Source organism: Epargyreus clarus, unplaced genomic scaffold (assembly GCF_041222505.1).
Source record: "Epargyreus clarus isolate Ecla_fem2 unplaced genomic scaffold, WU_Ecla_fem_2.2 ptg000014l, whole genome shotgun sequence".
Classification (NCBI taxonomy): domain Eukaryota; kingdom Metazoa; phylum Arthropoda; class Insecta; order Lepidoptera; family Hesperiidae; genus Epargyreus; species Epargyreus clarus.
Window position 1 is genome coordinate 12,373,504 of NW_027332222.1, and position 17,372 is coordinate 12,390,875.

General features: G+C 34.7%; 2 protein-coding genes across 3 annotated transcripts; one reads left to right on the plus strand and one right to left on the minus strand.

Moving 5' to 3' along the window:
- Positions 1 to 48: 48 nt before the first annotated feature.
- Rrp4 (exosome complex component Rrp4) lies at positions 49 to 4,198 on the minus strand. Its single transcript, XM_073078987.1, has 5 exons — positions 3,907 to 4,198; positions 2,535 to 2,772; positions 2,101 to 2,235; positions 1,082 to 1,270; positions 49 to 425 (listed from the first exon to the last, which is right to left on the minus strand). Exons 1-5 carry the CDS (start codon positions 4,029 to 4,031, stop codon positions 210 to 212), a joined length of 903 nt encoding a protein of 300 aa, XP_072935088.1. The 5' UTR covers positions 4,032 to 4,198; the 3' UTR covers positions 49 to 209.
- Positions 4,199 to 4,363: 165 nt separating this feature from the next.
- Positions 4,364 to 6,786, plus strand: MED18 (mediator complex subunit 18). 2 transcript variants are annotated; one of them, XM_073078988.1, is made up of 6 exons: positions 4,364 to 4,389; positions 4,550 to 4,707; positions 4,805 to 4,936; positions 5,341 to 5,545; positions 6,024 to 6,136; positions 6,453 to 6,786. In XM_073078988.1, the coding sequence occupies exons 2-6, from the start codon at positions 4,609 to 4,611 to the stop codon at positions 6,576 to 6,578; spliced, it is 675 nt and encodes a 224-aa protein (XP_072935089.1). In that variant the 5' UTR covers positions 4,364 to 4,389; positions 4,550 to 4,608; the 3' UTR covers positions 6,579 to 6,786. The 2 variants fall into 2 exon arrangements, with proteins under 2 accessions (XP_072935089.1, XP_072935090.1); XM_073078989.1 differs by having other exon boundaries at positions 4,381 to 4,430.
- Positions 6,787 to 17,372: the final 10,586 nt, after the last annotated feature.

The window sequence follows — 17,372 nt, forward strand, 5'->3', positions numbered from 1 at the left end:
AAATCTCGAAACTTTTTACTAATTGTATTTTTTATTAAAATACTAAGATTACAAATACAAAGTCTTTTATTTTTATTTACAACTAAGTAAACACAACAAAGTACAATCCCAAATGATCAGGATATAATTAGCTTACCTCGGAATAACTGATAAGTGAAGTTATGTCACTCAAAATGTTGACAATTGACCTGTTTTTCAAAATATTCCCGTTATTCTCCCATGAAATTGTTCATTCTGTGTTGTGTCATAAATGCAACATCGAGCATGGCCTCTGGATCCAGGAGGTCCTTAACTGAGTCATATTTCATACTCTCTTCAAATGCAAATGTAATACTCGTGTCATCAAGCATCATCTTAGATGCCACTAATGCAGAAATACAATTTTTAACCCTTGCTATTGATTCCCTATCGGAACTGCTTACATTCTGTAATGAGAAATAAAAAAAAATATGTATTACTTTGTTATTGAGCTGGTTGAAACTATGACACACGATCAAGGGGTTCGACGTTCGAATCCCAGGCACGCTTCTGATTTCGAAATGGTGAAGGAAAAAACATCGTGAGCAATCCTGCATATCTAAGAGATCATTGAAAAACAAGTTCTCAGAGGTATATGAAGTATAAGGTGGTAGAACCCTTTGTGGTTCGACTGCGGCGACACCACCACACCTATTTCTGCCTAATAACAGCAGTGTTAGGCGCTGCTGTGTTCCATTTTGAAAGGTGTGGTAAGGGAGACATAGTCCTCCAATATCTAATTCTATCTGAGGTTGATTACAGATGTCCATGGGTGGCAGTAGCCACTTACCATCAGGTTTCCATTCAGAGAAAAGACCTGTGCCAAGCGGTAGGACAGTAATGGGTTGACGACGACTTTGTTATCGGGTAGCTATTAATAAGCTTTTGTGCCACCTTCCATCAACAATTTGTATGTTGTATGTATTTGTATGTTTGTTGATTGAAGAGTGCAACAAAAACAAATAATGATTAAGGTATAATTTCAACTACCAGGCAAACACTCGAACATGTATTTATGGATTGTTATTTATTTATTCATAAAAAATATAGAATAACACCTTACCTGCAGAACATAATCATCAATAGTATCAGTATTGTTCTCGTCTGCAGTTATACGCTGAGTAGTGGGACTGAGCCATATAAACCCATTGTTGCCAATAATGATTGAAACACCACAAGACAGATTATGGAAATGGTTCTTCCTGCGTTTGATTAAGGATGGAAATACTTTCAATAGGGTTCCTTGACCTAGCTGTAACAAAATATTTTCATCTGTATTATGTATAACTGAAATAGGACAATATCCAAGGCAAGCATGATATTCATTATAAATTTTATTGAGTTCCTTGTAATTGGCTACTAAATATTGACTACCTACAGAAAAACATATTTTTTGGGAAATGATTTGGTGCAATATATTGTGGTCTAAGATCCCGATATAAGAAAACCTTCACCGAGCTGGTTAATGGATGAAACCTTTTTTATATGAAATTAAATAGGTCAAAAAGTATATTGCAAATGGATTGACTAAAAAATTTTAGTCCAGAATATTTTTTTTTTCTTAAAAAATTTCACATATTTTGTTAATAGAAAAATTACATAGTAATCGAAAGTATGAAGCCTTATAATATGCAAACGTTAAGTTGACAATTTTTTCCTGTCACAGCCCTTGGGTAGGCCAACTTGTTTACCTGTTTATCCCCTTATCTTCTATCGGGTTTTGTCTTACATCTGGATCTTCTACCATTGCTTAACATTATGTTCTATACTGTAATTTTTCGTTTTGTTATAGTACCAAGAAGTATTACTTCTTACATGCATTCATACATAAGTACACACACACAAACACACATTTTCTTATATTTTTTCGAAAACTATTTATATATATGAAGATATAAAAATATAAGAAAGAAAAAATTATTACCAAATATGTACAGTTTAGTTAATAAGATATTGTGTTGAAAACAGTATTTGTACATTGAATAAACTATAAAGTGAACTAAGGACAAGGTGTTGCATCCCAAATAGGTCCCAAGTTATCTTGCAACTGCTGTAAATGTAAAAGTTATGAATTATAGTTACCTTGCCATATTTTAAACTCCTAGTGTGCAGGGATAGTGATCCATCAGAAAATATACTTTGAACTTCAGCACTAATGAGGTCACCCTCTTTTAAATGCTCTCTCATCATCTGCTCATCCTCGGCTGACCTGCGACGCTGACATAAGTAAAACATTTGAAATCTCAAGACACAAATGAAAAAATTACATATATGTATTAGATGTATACACATATGTATGTGTATACATCTAATACATATATGAATTACATTAGTACATGTGTACTGCGATGAGATAAGTATACTTTTTAATAGAATGTTGTTTTTAGGCATAATTCTGCTTAGCCATGTAGAGGGTTCTAGCCTTGCTACATTCAAAGTGCTGTATTAAATACATATCTATAATGCACCTGAAGTCTTTTTAATTAGCAGCAATTGTGTATCATAATTGTACTCACCAGTTCACCTCCAGGCAGATTTACAGAGGATAACTGGAGAATAGAATCTAAACGAGAATTAGTTTCTACTTTCCATCTCTTCTGTTGCACGTCTATTACTCGGCCCACCACCACGTCTCCAACCTCGCCAACATACCGGCTTTTCAAGGGCCTTATGCAAATTAATTTGTTCACTTTCTGCATAACGCCAGCAACTGAAGCTTTGAGAGAATCTCCTTCTGTGTATGTTCCATGGCCTCTGAAAATTATTTCAACTTAAATCAGCTAAGCAATGTGGCAGTCACCATATAGTAGAAGATCCGAAGCTAAATCGAACTGGACCGAGCTGATAATAGAATGAAACTCATTTTATAACGAAATTAGTACATTGGGTAATACATTAAAAATGGGTTTGATAAAAAAATCCTGGACAGGATGATTTTAATTATTTTTTGAAAAATTAATTTTCATTTTGCAGACAACCCTATATCAACGTGTTCACAATAAAACAGCGCTTCTACTGATATAAAATTTTATCTATTATCATCATGAGTGAAAGTAGTTGCCAGCGAAATACCTGTTTATACCTGACAACCCAGTAGTTCGTCCACGTAAATAATAGGCAACCCAAAGCCTGCACATTCTGTATGTTTTTAACATTCACTCAGAATAGAATTTTCTTATTATCTTGATGTTGCAAAATTTAATTTTCAATTAAATTTTAATTTTTCAAAAAATAATTAAAATTATCCTGTCCAGGATTTTTTTAGCAAACCCATTTTTAATGTATTACCCAATGTACTAATTTCATTATAAAATGAGTTTCATTCTATTATCAGCTCGGTCCAGTTCGATTTAGCTTCGGATCTTAGACCAATACTACCTACATAAAATTGGACACTTCATTGACAATTTAAACATTATTATTACTACACAAGAATTCCTAAACAGAGTAAATCATATTCACCTTCAAAAAATGTTTAATATTAATATTTATATTAATTAAAGGTGATAGAACCTTTTATGGTTCAACTCCAACAACACCACCACCAATCCTGTTTCTACCTCATAACAGGAGTGTTAAACACTGCTGTGTTCTGGTTTGAAGGGTGTGGTAAGGGACACATGCTTTTCTGAGGCGTTCTAGCTTAGCGGCGCATCTGTGGCCGATCTCAGATAGTAATATCTAATCCTATCTGGTGTTGATTACAGATGTCCATGGGCGGCAGTAGTTACTTACCATCAGGTGGACTGCATGCCCGTCTGCTACTCATATATTATAAAACCAAAAAAAATCGTCAAATTAGGGTTCTGCCTTAACTTAACCTCAATTTGAGCGCTTTACTGATTTAATCTTGTAAATATTAAAACATTGTTATTTATGCACATTTACCTCATGAAATCTTGCATGCCTGTTATAACCTCGCCAGGCGTGTAAAAACGAGGTAATTCATCATTTGTACATACAGAATGATCTACTCGCTCCGATGCTAGCCGTATTGAAACATGTTCAGTCATTTTAGTTGTATTTAAATTGCCTAATAAATAGCACAGCACGCACTTGGTATCACAATGGACTATCAATAATTCGTTTTTGCACTAAGTTTGACTTTAACTTTGAGTTATTTGAACATTTGTTGTTGTTTTGAATGACTTTTGTAGCTCTTATTTGACATTTCGTTTAGTCTATTCTCTCTGTAATTCATAGACTACATGGATGTATACTTGAGAAACTAAAAAAAGGAGAATCCAAGACCGTTCATTAAAAAGAAATGTTAGACAAATTGTTGATTTTTGTTCCTTGTCAAATCGACTAATGTCATTTGTCATTGATTTTACGAATAATAAGTATAACAGGAGGTGCAGGAGGCCGATGGTTAATAATTACAAATAATTATTACAAATGCAAATTTCTATGTTGGTGGTTAAAATGTTATTTTTGTGAAGTAAATTAATTCGGGTTTATGAATAGTTAGAGGCATAAATGTTTTAGCAGTTCCCGTAAATATCATACTGATTTCTTGGCTAGTTTTCAGTATATCAAAGTTTTGTCTGCCAGTATCTTATCTAAAAAGTAACTACAACAGTACCCATCATGGCGGGTGCTGCGAATGCAGCTCCTATAACCGCGACCGACAGTTTGTCCCAAGCTTTAAAAGCTAATATTATACCCAATCAAGAATATCTTTTACAGGTAAGCTAAAGATATTCCAATTCTGTAGTCTCATTGTAAATGCATATAAATAATTTAAGTGTATCAATTCGTGATATTACTAATAATTTTTTAATAGGGGTCAGTTTTAGATTCTGCTGTTGAAGTATTGCTACACCGACTTCGTGGGCTTTGTGACAATGTTGACGCAGGCCCTGAGACATTTGACGATCAGGAAGTCTGCTTTAGCTTGCGTGATCCGAATCAGCAGGTGAGGCTCCTTACAACTTTTTTAAAAAATATGAATAAATAAGTTTAGAGTGTTTTTCCAAAAAAAAATAAGTAGTTACATTATGACGATTACATTTGTGGTAACAAGCTAATAAATATATTGGGGAATAGGTTCGTCATATCCTAAGACTCCTGAGTGCCAAAATACTATGATTACATAATTGTATTGCCAAGTGTGCACAAAGAGACGAGACGAGAGAAGAGACTGTGCTCAGCCATCCCACAGTTGGGCACAGTCTCCTCTTTAAGTGAGAGAGACTTAGGTCATAGTCCACTGCACTAGCCAAGTACTTATTATATTAATTGCAAGATAAAAATAAAGTATTAACTTTAAATAAACATAAAGATTGATTCACATTAAAATTTGTCTGAATTTAATTCCAGGCTGCACCATTAATGTTGCGAGTTCGTAAAGCCCTTGATGCCAGAGAAATGCCCTACCAGCTCCGCTATATCGGCCAGCCAGATCTTGGGGACAAAAGCAGACCAACTGTAGTGAGGTCCAGCCTTGATATTGCCTGCAGTGGCATGTTGTTGGATTTTCTAAACGAACTTGGATGCAGAATTGAATTTGAATACAGCATAAAAGGTAATTATGATTATTTTGGATTTCATATATCTCAATTTTAGGTAAGACAATAATGTAATTCTCCATAGGATTTACCCCAATAGTCTGTGAATTTTAAAATAGTAACAGACCACATTATTCTGGGTATATAGTCTAGTCTAAGGTATATTACCTTAGCAATTTTTTGGTGAAATAACAAGGTTGGCCTATTTAAAATTTTCTCTTTCTTCAAAGAACTTTCTCTTTAAAATAAAATTTATATTATGTGAAAAAAAAATCTTTTCACTGCTCCAAATGTGCAGCGCAAGGCAAACCCCTCTACCCCTGGTACACTACACCTCTGTCACAGAGTTGGTTCCATGAATTGTAAATTATAGTAATAAATATTAAGGCTTAGGGTATATAAGGGCTTAGGCAATAAATTTTAAGGTTTAGGGTTTAGATTGGTATTTATAAAGTAACTTAAGCAATTAGTATGCAATATTCTTGTCCTTTACAGGTTACATGTTCAGAAAAGGCCGCATGAAGATCACAGTTGCAAAAGTTTTCAAGATCTCACAAGCATCAATGCCCCCAGAGCCTATATCACAAAGTTACCTCGTGGAATTATCTGTGGGTTTTCAATTTATGGTATCATTGCTTTTTTCTTTGCAAAAATGCGTTACTTAACTGCTTGCTTTACATTTTATTTAAAATAAATAAATGGTAATTCTAGAAATAGCATTATAAGAGCTGTTTTCCTGTTTCTTTTGTGAATTATGAGAATCATTCATTTGGTGCATGTGTTTTGCTGTGTAATATGTAAAGCTATATTATTTCTACTGCAATTTTCCCACTTTTTAGTAAAACCTTCCTTCCTTTTCTTCTCCTTTCTTATCAACCTTATCAAACCTTAATATGAGTCCAAAATAAAATAATTTATTTGCAGGTCTTAGCTCCTCAAGGACAAGATGCTATAGCAGAAGACATGCGCGCGTTTGCCGATCAACTACGACCCCTCGTCCAACTCGATAAGATAGACTATAAAAGGCTGGGACACATGGCTGTAACATAAACTATGATTTGTAATTACGCTAGCTAAAATTTATGGCAACCTTTCTAACTTGTTTACAATTAAATGACATAAATAAATCATAAAAATAAAATGGATTAAGTGTTGGAATATTTATCATAGCAATCAAATATTGAGTAGAAATGAGTATTTGCTATTATGTGCGTAGTTACATACATACTTGTGATTATATTGATATTATAAAACCAAATTCCTTGTTTCTCTAACTACCTATGCGCCTACAACTTGTAAATCCACTGTTCTGATTTATGTAATTAAGGTAAGATTTACTTTTGAGTATGATGATAATATAGCGCATTAGCAGTAATAATTTATACTGGAAAAATTCTATTTGCTATAATGGGAAACAAAGGGGAGTAAAATTAGCATTTATTTGATAGTCCTAGCGCGAAATCACGGGCAGGTTTGTTTATTCACAATAGGAAAAAAATAGTACATACATATTTACATTTTGAACAGGTGTTTCTTACATAGGATTTTTCTCGCAGAAATAAAGATTTATTTAACAAAATCTGGATTCTTTTTAGAATCCTTAATTATTACATGATCTTCGCCATAATCATAATCTTCATATTTATAACCGTGCACGTAAGCAAAATTGCCAAAGTACAAACAATTTTCGTAGTTCTGATTAACGAATTCTGAAAATTTAAAAAATTAAAATTATGTCATAAAAAATTTTTTAGGATGTCCCTTGGGCTACGTATGAATGCGCTACGTAAAAAGGTCCTACTTTAAATTTTTTCGCCCTCTAAACATGATGTTCTGGGGTCTGAAAGCCATTCCTATATATAATGCAGTTACCATAACACCATGTTATTACACATTTCGTATATATATCATGCCAAGATATTTTAATATCAAAAACCCATCTAAAATAAATAAGCTGTATTTGACAAACCTGTTCCATGTATGCAATTATATAAATCCATCACACAATGGTTGTCGAATATGAACGTATAGTTCGTTTGAAAATCGAATGCACATATTTTTTGAAAGTAAGTTGGGCATACACCACATCTGAAAATGCATATGTAAGTATTTACATAATATCACAGTAGGTTCACTGTGATAATATGGACTAGCTAAAATATTTTATAAAAACAGTTGAACATAAACTTATTTTGTTATACTAGTCCGCTGTGAATATAGAAAATAATCGCGTCGCCATAGAAAATTGTATGACTACTCCTGCTCGCAACAACTTCGGAGCGGACTAGCAGTTTAGCGCGGACTATACGTGTTCATAATTCACCAAGGCAAGTTTCATTAACAGGTTCATTAGGATTATATTATAATAACTATTAGGTTTTTCAAGCTGCTAATGATAAAGGTGAGGAACAAACTATAATAGAAGCAATTGATTACCTGTGACCATCTGGCGCTGGATTTTTCTTATAAACTAATCCGTATTGGCTTTGACTAACGCAAAAAGCTAAAAATAAAAATTTACCTTTATACAATCCTTGAAATAAAATATAATTATTGAATTTATTTATAGGAAATAGTGGCGCCTACTTCTAGTTATAAACTTACCAATAATTTTTAAAAACAAAAACAATGTGACCAAATGAATGCTATTGTTACTCATGTTTTCTGTAAAATCGAATTTTAAAATTATTATTGACGATCAGAATCTTATCGTTTAATTAAAAATGTTTTATGTAACCGAAGGCAATAGAATATAACGTGGTGCTCAAGACATTAGTTTGTAGGAAAACAATTTCTAGATTGTTTTTTATTTCAAAGAAGTTTCATAGTTGTACTTACAAAAGTATTTAATAAATAGATACATATGTAGGTACTTCCAACGAAAATAGAAGTGTATTAGGTTTAGTTATTCTGCTTGGTAAAATAAAAGCGTGTTAATGAAAAATGGTTAAGGCAAGGTTTTATATTATGATCATAGATTAGTATTTAATTTGTTTTCAATTACCGTTATGATAATCATTACTGGATTGTTCTTAGAGATCCAAAAATTATGTAAGAATTGTTGGATCTCTTAAACCACAAACCCCAACAAAGACAATCAGAAAAATAGACAGTACAATTATCATTGAGTGTAATATGATATAAGGTTATTCATATAGGTACTACTTTGCTGAATAAATGTAACGGAAGATACTTAAAACATTAACAACTATAAATCCCGGACTAGTCCGACGAATGGCAACTCTACTCCTAACGAGAAAGTCAACCTGTTCGTCATACTAGAACTGGATTGGTAAGCAGTTAACTTATTGCGTATTTTTTAAATACAAAGATTATCGTGTAGAACGTGAGAGGCATCACACAAAGCTTTGATGAGTCACTCAATGTTATTATTGTTCGCGTGTTTTTGCACCAAGCGCGGACCTACGACCTGCGATAGGAATAATTACGGCAGTATCGAGTGAACCCATGTGTGACCTTAAGGTGCTTATCGATACACATACAGTCCTTTAATGTTTTCGTTGCCGAGTCTTATTTTATATAATCGTTTGAACACGAGATTCGCTCACCTACCATACTTACATTATGGATCACCCCGTCACTCAACATCAGGCGATATTGCGTCACGCTGCGCTAATAGTGGCAATACTGAGAAATATGGACTGTAAAAAATATGGAAATACGGAATAAACAATTTCCTTTGTATGCAGAAGATGTTTAAGTTTTCCTTCATAGCGTGCTTAGTAGATATTCTACTGCAAGATTAGTAATGCACGGAACCATAAAATACTAATCTGCTAAACTTGCTAAATGCACTCTAGATTAGGTATTTGGTTTCATTTTTTATAAAATTGCTACCGCCCATGGACATCTTAATCCACTCGTTATAAAACCAGGACTCTACCTGCAGCCGATCATGGATTGTTGTCATCATTAATCATTGTTATTCCGGAGGGCTATGAGATGGTCTCCTCTTATGTAACTAAGTATGCTGGTATCCACGGCGGAAATAGATGTAGAGGTGGTGCTACCTCGTTCGAAGCAAGTTGATTCTGCCACCTTTAAAATACCTCGGTATACATAGTATGGATAACTATTCCGTATAAAGGTAGTGTTTAATGTGTTAGGGTATATGAAATATGATTCACGAAACCGTCGTGTAGAGTACTGGGGCTAGGGCTAATGAACGTAGCATCAACGTCATCGCGTAGGCCGACGTGCCCACGTCGCCTGCCCAGGCATGTGGGTAAAATTAAGGCCAGTCATTCACGACGCTTTTTACAATTCTGAAATATTTACTAGATTGATCACTAAAATTATTATTTCGGTTGTTGTACCGGACTCACATAATAACCTGTAATTGTAGTAGTGTTGTAGTCATGTTTAGGTATAACTGAATAGCTTTACCTAAATGAGTATTTACATGATACAAAAACATAAAAGTCCGTTCATGAGCCGATTTCGATTGAGATTTTCGATAAGCTTTTTACAAGCTAGCATGAACCACTAATATTAATTGTAGGTATAGGTAAGTATAAAATAGACTGCATGGTATGCGTATTAAAAGTTTAATCAGTGAATCGCTAAGTACATACACGAGATGCTTTGTCTGCATTACTTATGTCAGCAGTAGGTACCTACCTAGGCGTAAATAATTACTTATTTAGACCTTAAACCTGGAAGGCCTGATTCATAGCCTTCCTCTGCATACTTTTAAAAACAAACTCGACAAAAGTGAGAACTCGAAAAAAAGATGTGGGGTCCTTGGTTGACCGCTACACTCTTTTATTTATTGATTAATTTAAACGCGTGGATGTATTTAAAGATTTAATGTCCTTGATATTACTTGATGTTACTAATCCTACATGGAGCTTGATTAATGTATGATTAGTGAGCACGCGCGATCGCCTTGGTGCTAACGTACGTACTAACTTTTTGGTAACAATTAAATAACCACGCGGCTCACGTAAATTGCTGGCGCAGCAGAATGTACGACTTGCCTCGTACATGCTCCCACGCCGCAAAAGATGAGTTAGTGTTGATGGGATGCTATAAGGTGATTGAACAATATATTTTATCTACTATTGTTAGTAGATGGATTGATATAATATATGAAATTAATTCTATAATGAGTTACACCTAACACTTTCGTCACCGACAACGTACACTGCACGAAAAGCCGGTGACGTATATTTGTTTGATTTGTCGGCGTAAGAATTGTACCGCGGAGCCCTAACACCACACTGCTTGTTTTCACTACCACCACTTACACTGCACTGATTGTTTACACTACACTGATTGTCAATTTCGCATCGAGGGGAGGTGGACTGCAGACTTGATCCTGCAGCCTCCCCCGCCGCCGATGTCACCGCTGCTGACGAACAATTCTTCCGAAGACGCTTCACCACCCAGATAATTGCCACTATGGTAATGACACTGATGATGACATACGTTACCGCATAATGATGTATATCATGGTTGTTAATATCACTGTACAATGGCACAGTTTCTTTCATCTCGTTAATTTGCTTTTGAATTTTAATTAACGATTCTTTATGCTGGTTGATATCTTCTTGTGTAATGTTGGTGGGAGGAACAGGTACTGATATGTTTATTAAGTGATTAACTGCTGATAATTTAGGGACTTCCAGATCTGCTCTGATATGCAGACTACTCATGTCTTGCTTATGAGTGAGTACTGTAAAGTCCTTAAACTTAATTACACAGCCTGAACTTGTGCTTAATAGGCCGGCATTTGATAACTGCAGTGGGGTAACTTGATCTTGGCAAATTAATTTGACGTGACATTGGTAACAGCAAAAATAAAAATAAGTATTTACTTGATTTAATTCGGACCATCTGGTTTTGCATTGATCTTGATAGACGTTACATTTGCCTGTAACAGTGTTGGTTTCACACAAACTCTCATCATCCTTCATATGATATACTGGAGACCTTGTTGAGCATAAAATTGTACCTAAATCTTGCTGTAGGCACGACTTTAACTCGCTTTCTGTCATTGGCAATAGATAATCTTTCTTTAAATTATAGGATAAGTAACTTGATACGGGTTTAATGCTTATCATTTTACCATTGCGTAATTGTGGTACGGGAATAACTTTATAAATTTCGTAAGTATCCCGGTGAACTAGAGGCACTTTTGTTTCAAATATGAGGTAATTTGAGGATATTCTTGCTTTTACCTTTAAAAGATGATATATGTTAGGCAACGATACGCTGTCAAAGGGTAGAGTTAACTCCTTTGAGATTTTTCTAGTGATAATGTTTAACTCACTATTAAGCTGATCGGGTGTGAGAAGATTAAAAGTCAACTGACCGCTGTAGATGTTTGTTAACGTATCCAATATAGTATTCTGCATATCCTTTAGATTTTGTAATATATTATTTGCGATTACTGTTGAGAGAGTGAAATCACTTATTACCAAGCTTTCCACGTATTTAGAATTTAGATCTCTTACTATATTCTCTAAACTGAACAACCGTTGGCTTATGAGTTTGTGCTGCTTATTCATCATGATTTCGGTGCGTTTTAGTAAATTAAATTCCGCTTCAATAACTGATGTTTGGTTTTTCCAGAGCAACGCTTGATGTTCTTGATTTCTTTTGAGTAGTTGTATGTCTTGCTCATATTTTTCGGCAAAATTACTGTCTAAAATTCCAAACAAACTATTTGCTATAGATCCAATTCCGTTTATGAGACCGCGGCGCGTACGCGATTTCTGATTGCTCATTAATATTTCATTGTAATGAGACAGCTGTTCGGTGCCGTGTTGCAGCTGTAACATAATCGCGTCGCAATGTGAGAGGCTCTTTATCTTATTACATATGTTCTGCAAATATTCATTGTATTTATTTAATGCCTTTGAACCTTCCCAGTAGGGACTCATGTCGTAGTAGACTACTAGGCGCCACTCGTCTCCAATTACATGCATGTCTGTAACCTTATCGAAATATAAACTTTGATTGTTTTGTAAAGATTTTATGTTATATGAACCTTCTGTGTTTGCTATAAGGGTCATAATAAATATTAAAAGTGTAAATGCCATTTTTGTAAAACTGAAAGTGGTCCCTCTCCTTGTTTGAGAAACATGACTTACTTGTTTTATATCTTTATGAGCATTTATTTTATTCGATCCTTGTTGATCTCTGTCTTCTTGTTGAACAGGTAATATTGATAATTTGACGATTGGACGCTTCATAACACCGTTCTTGGTTTTTTAGGGTTACAACCCTTACGTAACCATCGCTCCCGGGATGCAACTCTGTGACACGACCGAGTGGCCACCTCCCAGCGAGCAAATTGGCATCTTGAATCAGCACCACGTCATTGATTTTTATATTACTTTGTGGTTGTTTCCATTTGCTGCGTGTTGTTAACTGTGTAAGATATTCTGATTGCCATCTCTTCCAGATATCTTCAAATATCTTTTGTGTAAGATGCCACCGAGTACGTAAATTTGTTTCGGTACTGACGAACGCTAATGTCGGTCCGCTTGTTAGGAAATGTGATGGGGTCAAACAGTCCAAATCATCAGGGTCTTCAGTCAAAGGACATAACGGCCTTTGGTTCATACACGCTTCTAGTTGCGAGAGTAACGTGCTATATTCTTCATAGGTGAGTTTCTGTTATCCTATTACTCTTTTTAAATGGTATTTAAGGCTTTTAACTGAAGCTTCCCACAGGCCTCCTGCTGATGGCCAAGATGGTGCATTAAAATGCCATTCAATGCCCATGGCTGTGACATCTCTCATAAACTCGCAATCGAATGTATTTTTGATTTCCTGATACTCTTGTTGGAGAACCTTGTTTGCTCCAATAAATGTTGTACCCTGATCGCTGTACATGTGCTTAGGGACTCCTCGCCTTGCAGACATCCTGCGTAGAGCTGCTAAAAAGGCTGATGTGGTCAGATCAGAGACCAACTCGAGGTGTACGGCCTTGGTTGCCATACACACAAATACAGCCACGTAGCCCTTAGAGGTCTTGATTCCTCGTCCCTTACTGGACTTTACGAGTACGTGTCCTGTATAATCTACCCCTGTATGGTAGAATGGTCGCGTTGGATTCACCCTTGCTGCTGGTAAATCCCCCATCAATTGGTGATGACGACTTGGATTATGTTTTCTACATTTTACGCACTGATGAATGCGTTTTTTGGTAGCCTTGATGCCACCAACCAGCCAATATTTTTGTCGCATAAAGGCTGAAGTAAGCTTTGCTCCACCATGATATGTGAGCTCATGACATTGGTCAATAATTAATTCCGATAACCGGCTATTTTTTGGTATAATTATGGGGTGTTTCATGTCTAAGTGAATATGAGCATGTTTTAGACGACCACCCACTCTTAATATTTGATCTTGGTCTAATATTGGGTTAAGCATACAAATCTTGCTTTTTGCTGCTATTAAAGAACCCTTTCTTAATGCTTCTATTTCTTGGTGAAAATGTTCTTGTTGTACTTGTTTAATTATTTTGCTTCTTGCTTTGCTTATTTCCCCTAGTGTAAGGTAAGCTTTTCTTTCTTGTTTAGTTGACATAAATCTATACATCCACGCTAAGATTCTTGTCCAAAGCCCACCGCATGCTTGGTTTTGTTTTAAGAATTAGTCGAGATTTTAAATTAAGTTCAACACTTTCGCACCTATTTGACTCATACGTCAGACCTCTGCTTGAGTATGGGTCTGTCGTATGGAACCCGCAGTACAAGGATCAGGTAAACAAATTAGACAGAGTTTTTAATTTATATTTAAAACATCTTAAGTTTAGATTTAACAATGTGCCAGTGCTAACACCTCTTACACTTAGACGAATTGAGAGAGACCAAATGTTTTTATACAAAATATTAAATAATTATATCGAATCCCCCTTCATACTTAGCACTATTGGTTTGAGATGCCCCCGAATTCATTCTCGTTGTAGAAGTTTGTTTCACGTACCGTTGTGTAAAAAGAAATATACAAGTAATAATTTTATATATCGTTCCTGTAACTTTTACAACAAACATGTACAAGAATTGGACATATTTAACTGTTCAATACTCGCATACAAGCGGGAACTGAAACAGACCCTCGAAAAATGTATTATGTAATTATGTAATAATTTACTTTTTAGTGATTATTTACTTGTATATGTATTTTGAATTATTTTACCTTTTTAGTTATTATTTACTTGTATTGTATTTTATTATGTTAATTACCTTCTCCAAACTTTATGTATTACATATTAGTGGAAACTTTGCTGATTTTTGTTATGTCTATGTGAAAGTTACTGTGTGTATTGAATATTGTATGTTTCCCAAATAAAAATAAAATAAAATAAAATAAAAGTGTCTATGTTAAAGCAGTCTGTGTCTGTAAGTGATATAAGAGGCAACTAGAATCCAGTGAATTCGGAAAAATCTAGGTACTCAACTTTTTTCATTTTTACGATTATTAATCATTTAGATGATTGAATATTAACACATAAGTACTAAATTGTGCCCGTCTTTATAATTAAATATTGTCGTTCAAACCAATGCAATATTAGAATTTAGACAAACAAATGAAAAAGAAACTCTAGAACTAAACTGAACATTTTTTTAATTGAGTTCTTACTCTACATGTATATTTGTTTTGTAAAATGAAATCTATTGGTAGAGTTTTGATAGGTACATAATTAAGCAAAACCGAAATCGATCCGGTGCTGATCAGATTTCTCCTAACGTCATTTCGGCCTTAAAACGATCACAGGTAAGAACAGAATTCAGGTCTGTATTGAGGTAACTGTTATAACATAAATATGATACGCGCGGTCGCGGCAGACTCGCTGGCGCGTTTGCCGGTTCACCTTGGCGTTCAGCCACCACGGAAAGCCCTTTAATGAGAACACTGCTCTTGTAATATAATATTAAAATATGATTTATGTACTCGTACCTACTAGGTAACTTACAAGCTTGCTGTACCTAATTTACAATCACGTTTTTGCCTGTCCATAAAATTCATTAAAAATACCTACCTGCTTCCAAAATTAGTTGCCTAGTTCAGGTAGACGTATTAATAGTATCCGTCATACTAGTTTTATCTTCAAATGTGAACAAAAAATAAAAAGTAATGACAATATCATCTAAACACAAATAAACGAAGGTCAGAAAAACGATCAAGAATTATTTATACCTATTGTTCAAAGAATTGACCATAGAAACCAACTAAGAAATCAGGAGGACCATTTGAAGAAAAAAGACTAATAACATTCCTTTTTCAACTTGATTTCGTATCTAACCGATATTCGTTTGTTTTTATTTCGATGACACACACATTTAGGAGCAGAATGAAGAGCAGTGTGTGAAGCGCCTTAATAACTGATAATGAAATTTAATAACTTAATACCACTTTCCCGGTATCATCTTAATGTTTGTCTTACGCCGTTTGTGGCAGTGGCCACCGTCACCGAGCCGATACCGATAAATAATTAATGACGACGCCAAAGTAGCGTACCTACATTTAGTGTAGCGGCTTGTCCACCGCATGTCCGTCACCCGAGCACCGTCATCCCGGTCGCCGATATTTCGAGTAGATCAGTGTGACCGCTAGATCGGCACCGAGATTTTGAAGGGCCGATGTGCCGGCAATATAAAACACGTTAGAACTTTTCCATACACTGCAGTCACACGCGTGACATTTGGAAGAAAATAAACCGGCGATAACGTTCGCGGTGGACAAACTATCGCTGTTACGTCATATTAAAATCGTCCCGAAATAATCTAGTTCTCGGTATCGGCTCGGTGACGGTGGCGGTGGACAAACGGCCTTAGTATGGTAAACAGGGTAACTAAATATCATCTTTAATCCCTTGATGGTAGTAGATACCTCTACGGTTAATTCGCGTGTTTACTTTTTATATTTCTAGTAACTTCTTTCGACCGAGGACTTCCTGGACCATTCGAACCATGCTGGTTCCACCACCTTTCAAACCATCTTCCGCAATACTATTACTAATGCCGCAATATACCTATTATTCATTTGAATGACTCTCATCTTTTGTCAAGTTTTCCTCAAAGGATTTTTAAGGAAATATCATTATTTATATCGGTATTATAGGTTTGAATTAGGTGTTTCAAACTTGAATATTAGTCACAATTTTCATGGTAGATAAAAAATATACCTATAGGTATTAACATAAATAATTTTATAAAATTTTTAAATGTTATTCTGACATAGCGTATTACGTCATATTAGGTATTAGATACATGCGTTATAACAGGTGGGTTTAATCCTCTGCCTACAAGACTTTAAATATTACCTATACCCATAGGTACGTATATCTCCAATAAAATATCAAACACTTAAAAGAAATAAAAATTTAATCGATCTTGATAACTTATTTGTTGGACACCATTTTCGTATAAATACGGTAAAATTTGTCAAATATATGTATTAGGTATGTCTTATATTTAATAGGAACGATAGCAATGAATAAGAAAACGACAAAGAAAACGACTAAGAAAGCTTCAACAGCATTTAAAAATTTCAGAAATCATAAAAAAACTTTACTTTAACAGCTATATCAAGATTTCTAACAAAATATTTTAAATGTTTGTATGTAAGTAGCATGTACCGTAAGTACTTAGTAAGTACATGACAATATTAGTAAAGAAAAAATAAAAGTTATTTGTTCCGTAAAATATGTTTATCCCAGTGGCATTGACGATATTGGGCCTACATAATAAATATTTTTAAATGTTTCATCATCGTCAACTTGCCAACGTAGATGACGTCAATATACTATTATACATTAACACAATTTATTATATGACGTCCTTTGTCGGCAAATATACATTCCTA

Bases quoted from the DNA above. Each gene is read 5' to 3' on its own strand.
- Rrp4 (XM_073078987.1), bottom strand. From the start codon at position 4,031: ATGACTGAACATGTTTCAATACGGCTAGCATCGGAGCGAGTAGATCAT. The intron at 2,236-2,534 runs GTGAGTACAATT...TACTTATGTCAG, and splicing joins ATCTGCCTGGAGGTGAACTG to CGTCGCAGGTCAGCCGAGGA. The intron at 1,271-2,100 runs GTAACTATAATT...ATTTTGTTACAG, and splicing joins GGAGTTTAAAATATGGCAAG to CTAGGTCAAGGAACCCTATT.
- MED18 (XM_073078988.1), top strand. From the start codon at position 4,609: ATGGCGGGTGCTGCGAATGCAGCTCCTATAACCGCGACCGACAGTTTG. The intron at 4,937-5,340 runs GTGAGGCTCCTT...ATTTAATTCCAG, and splicing joins TGCGTGATCCGAATCAGCAG to GCTGCACCATTAATGTTGCG. The intron at 5,546-6,023 runs GTAATTATGATT...TGTCCTTTACAG, and splicing joins ATTTGAATACAGCATAAAAG to GTTACATGTTCAGAAAAGGC.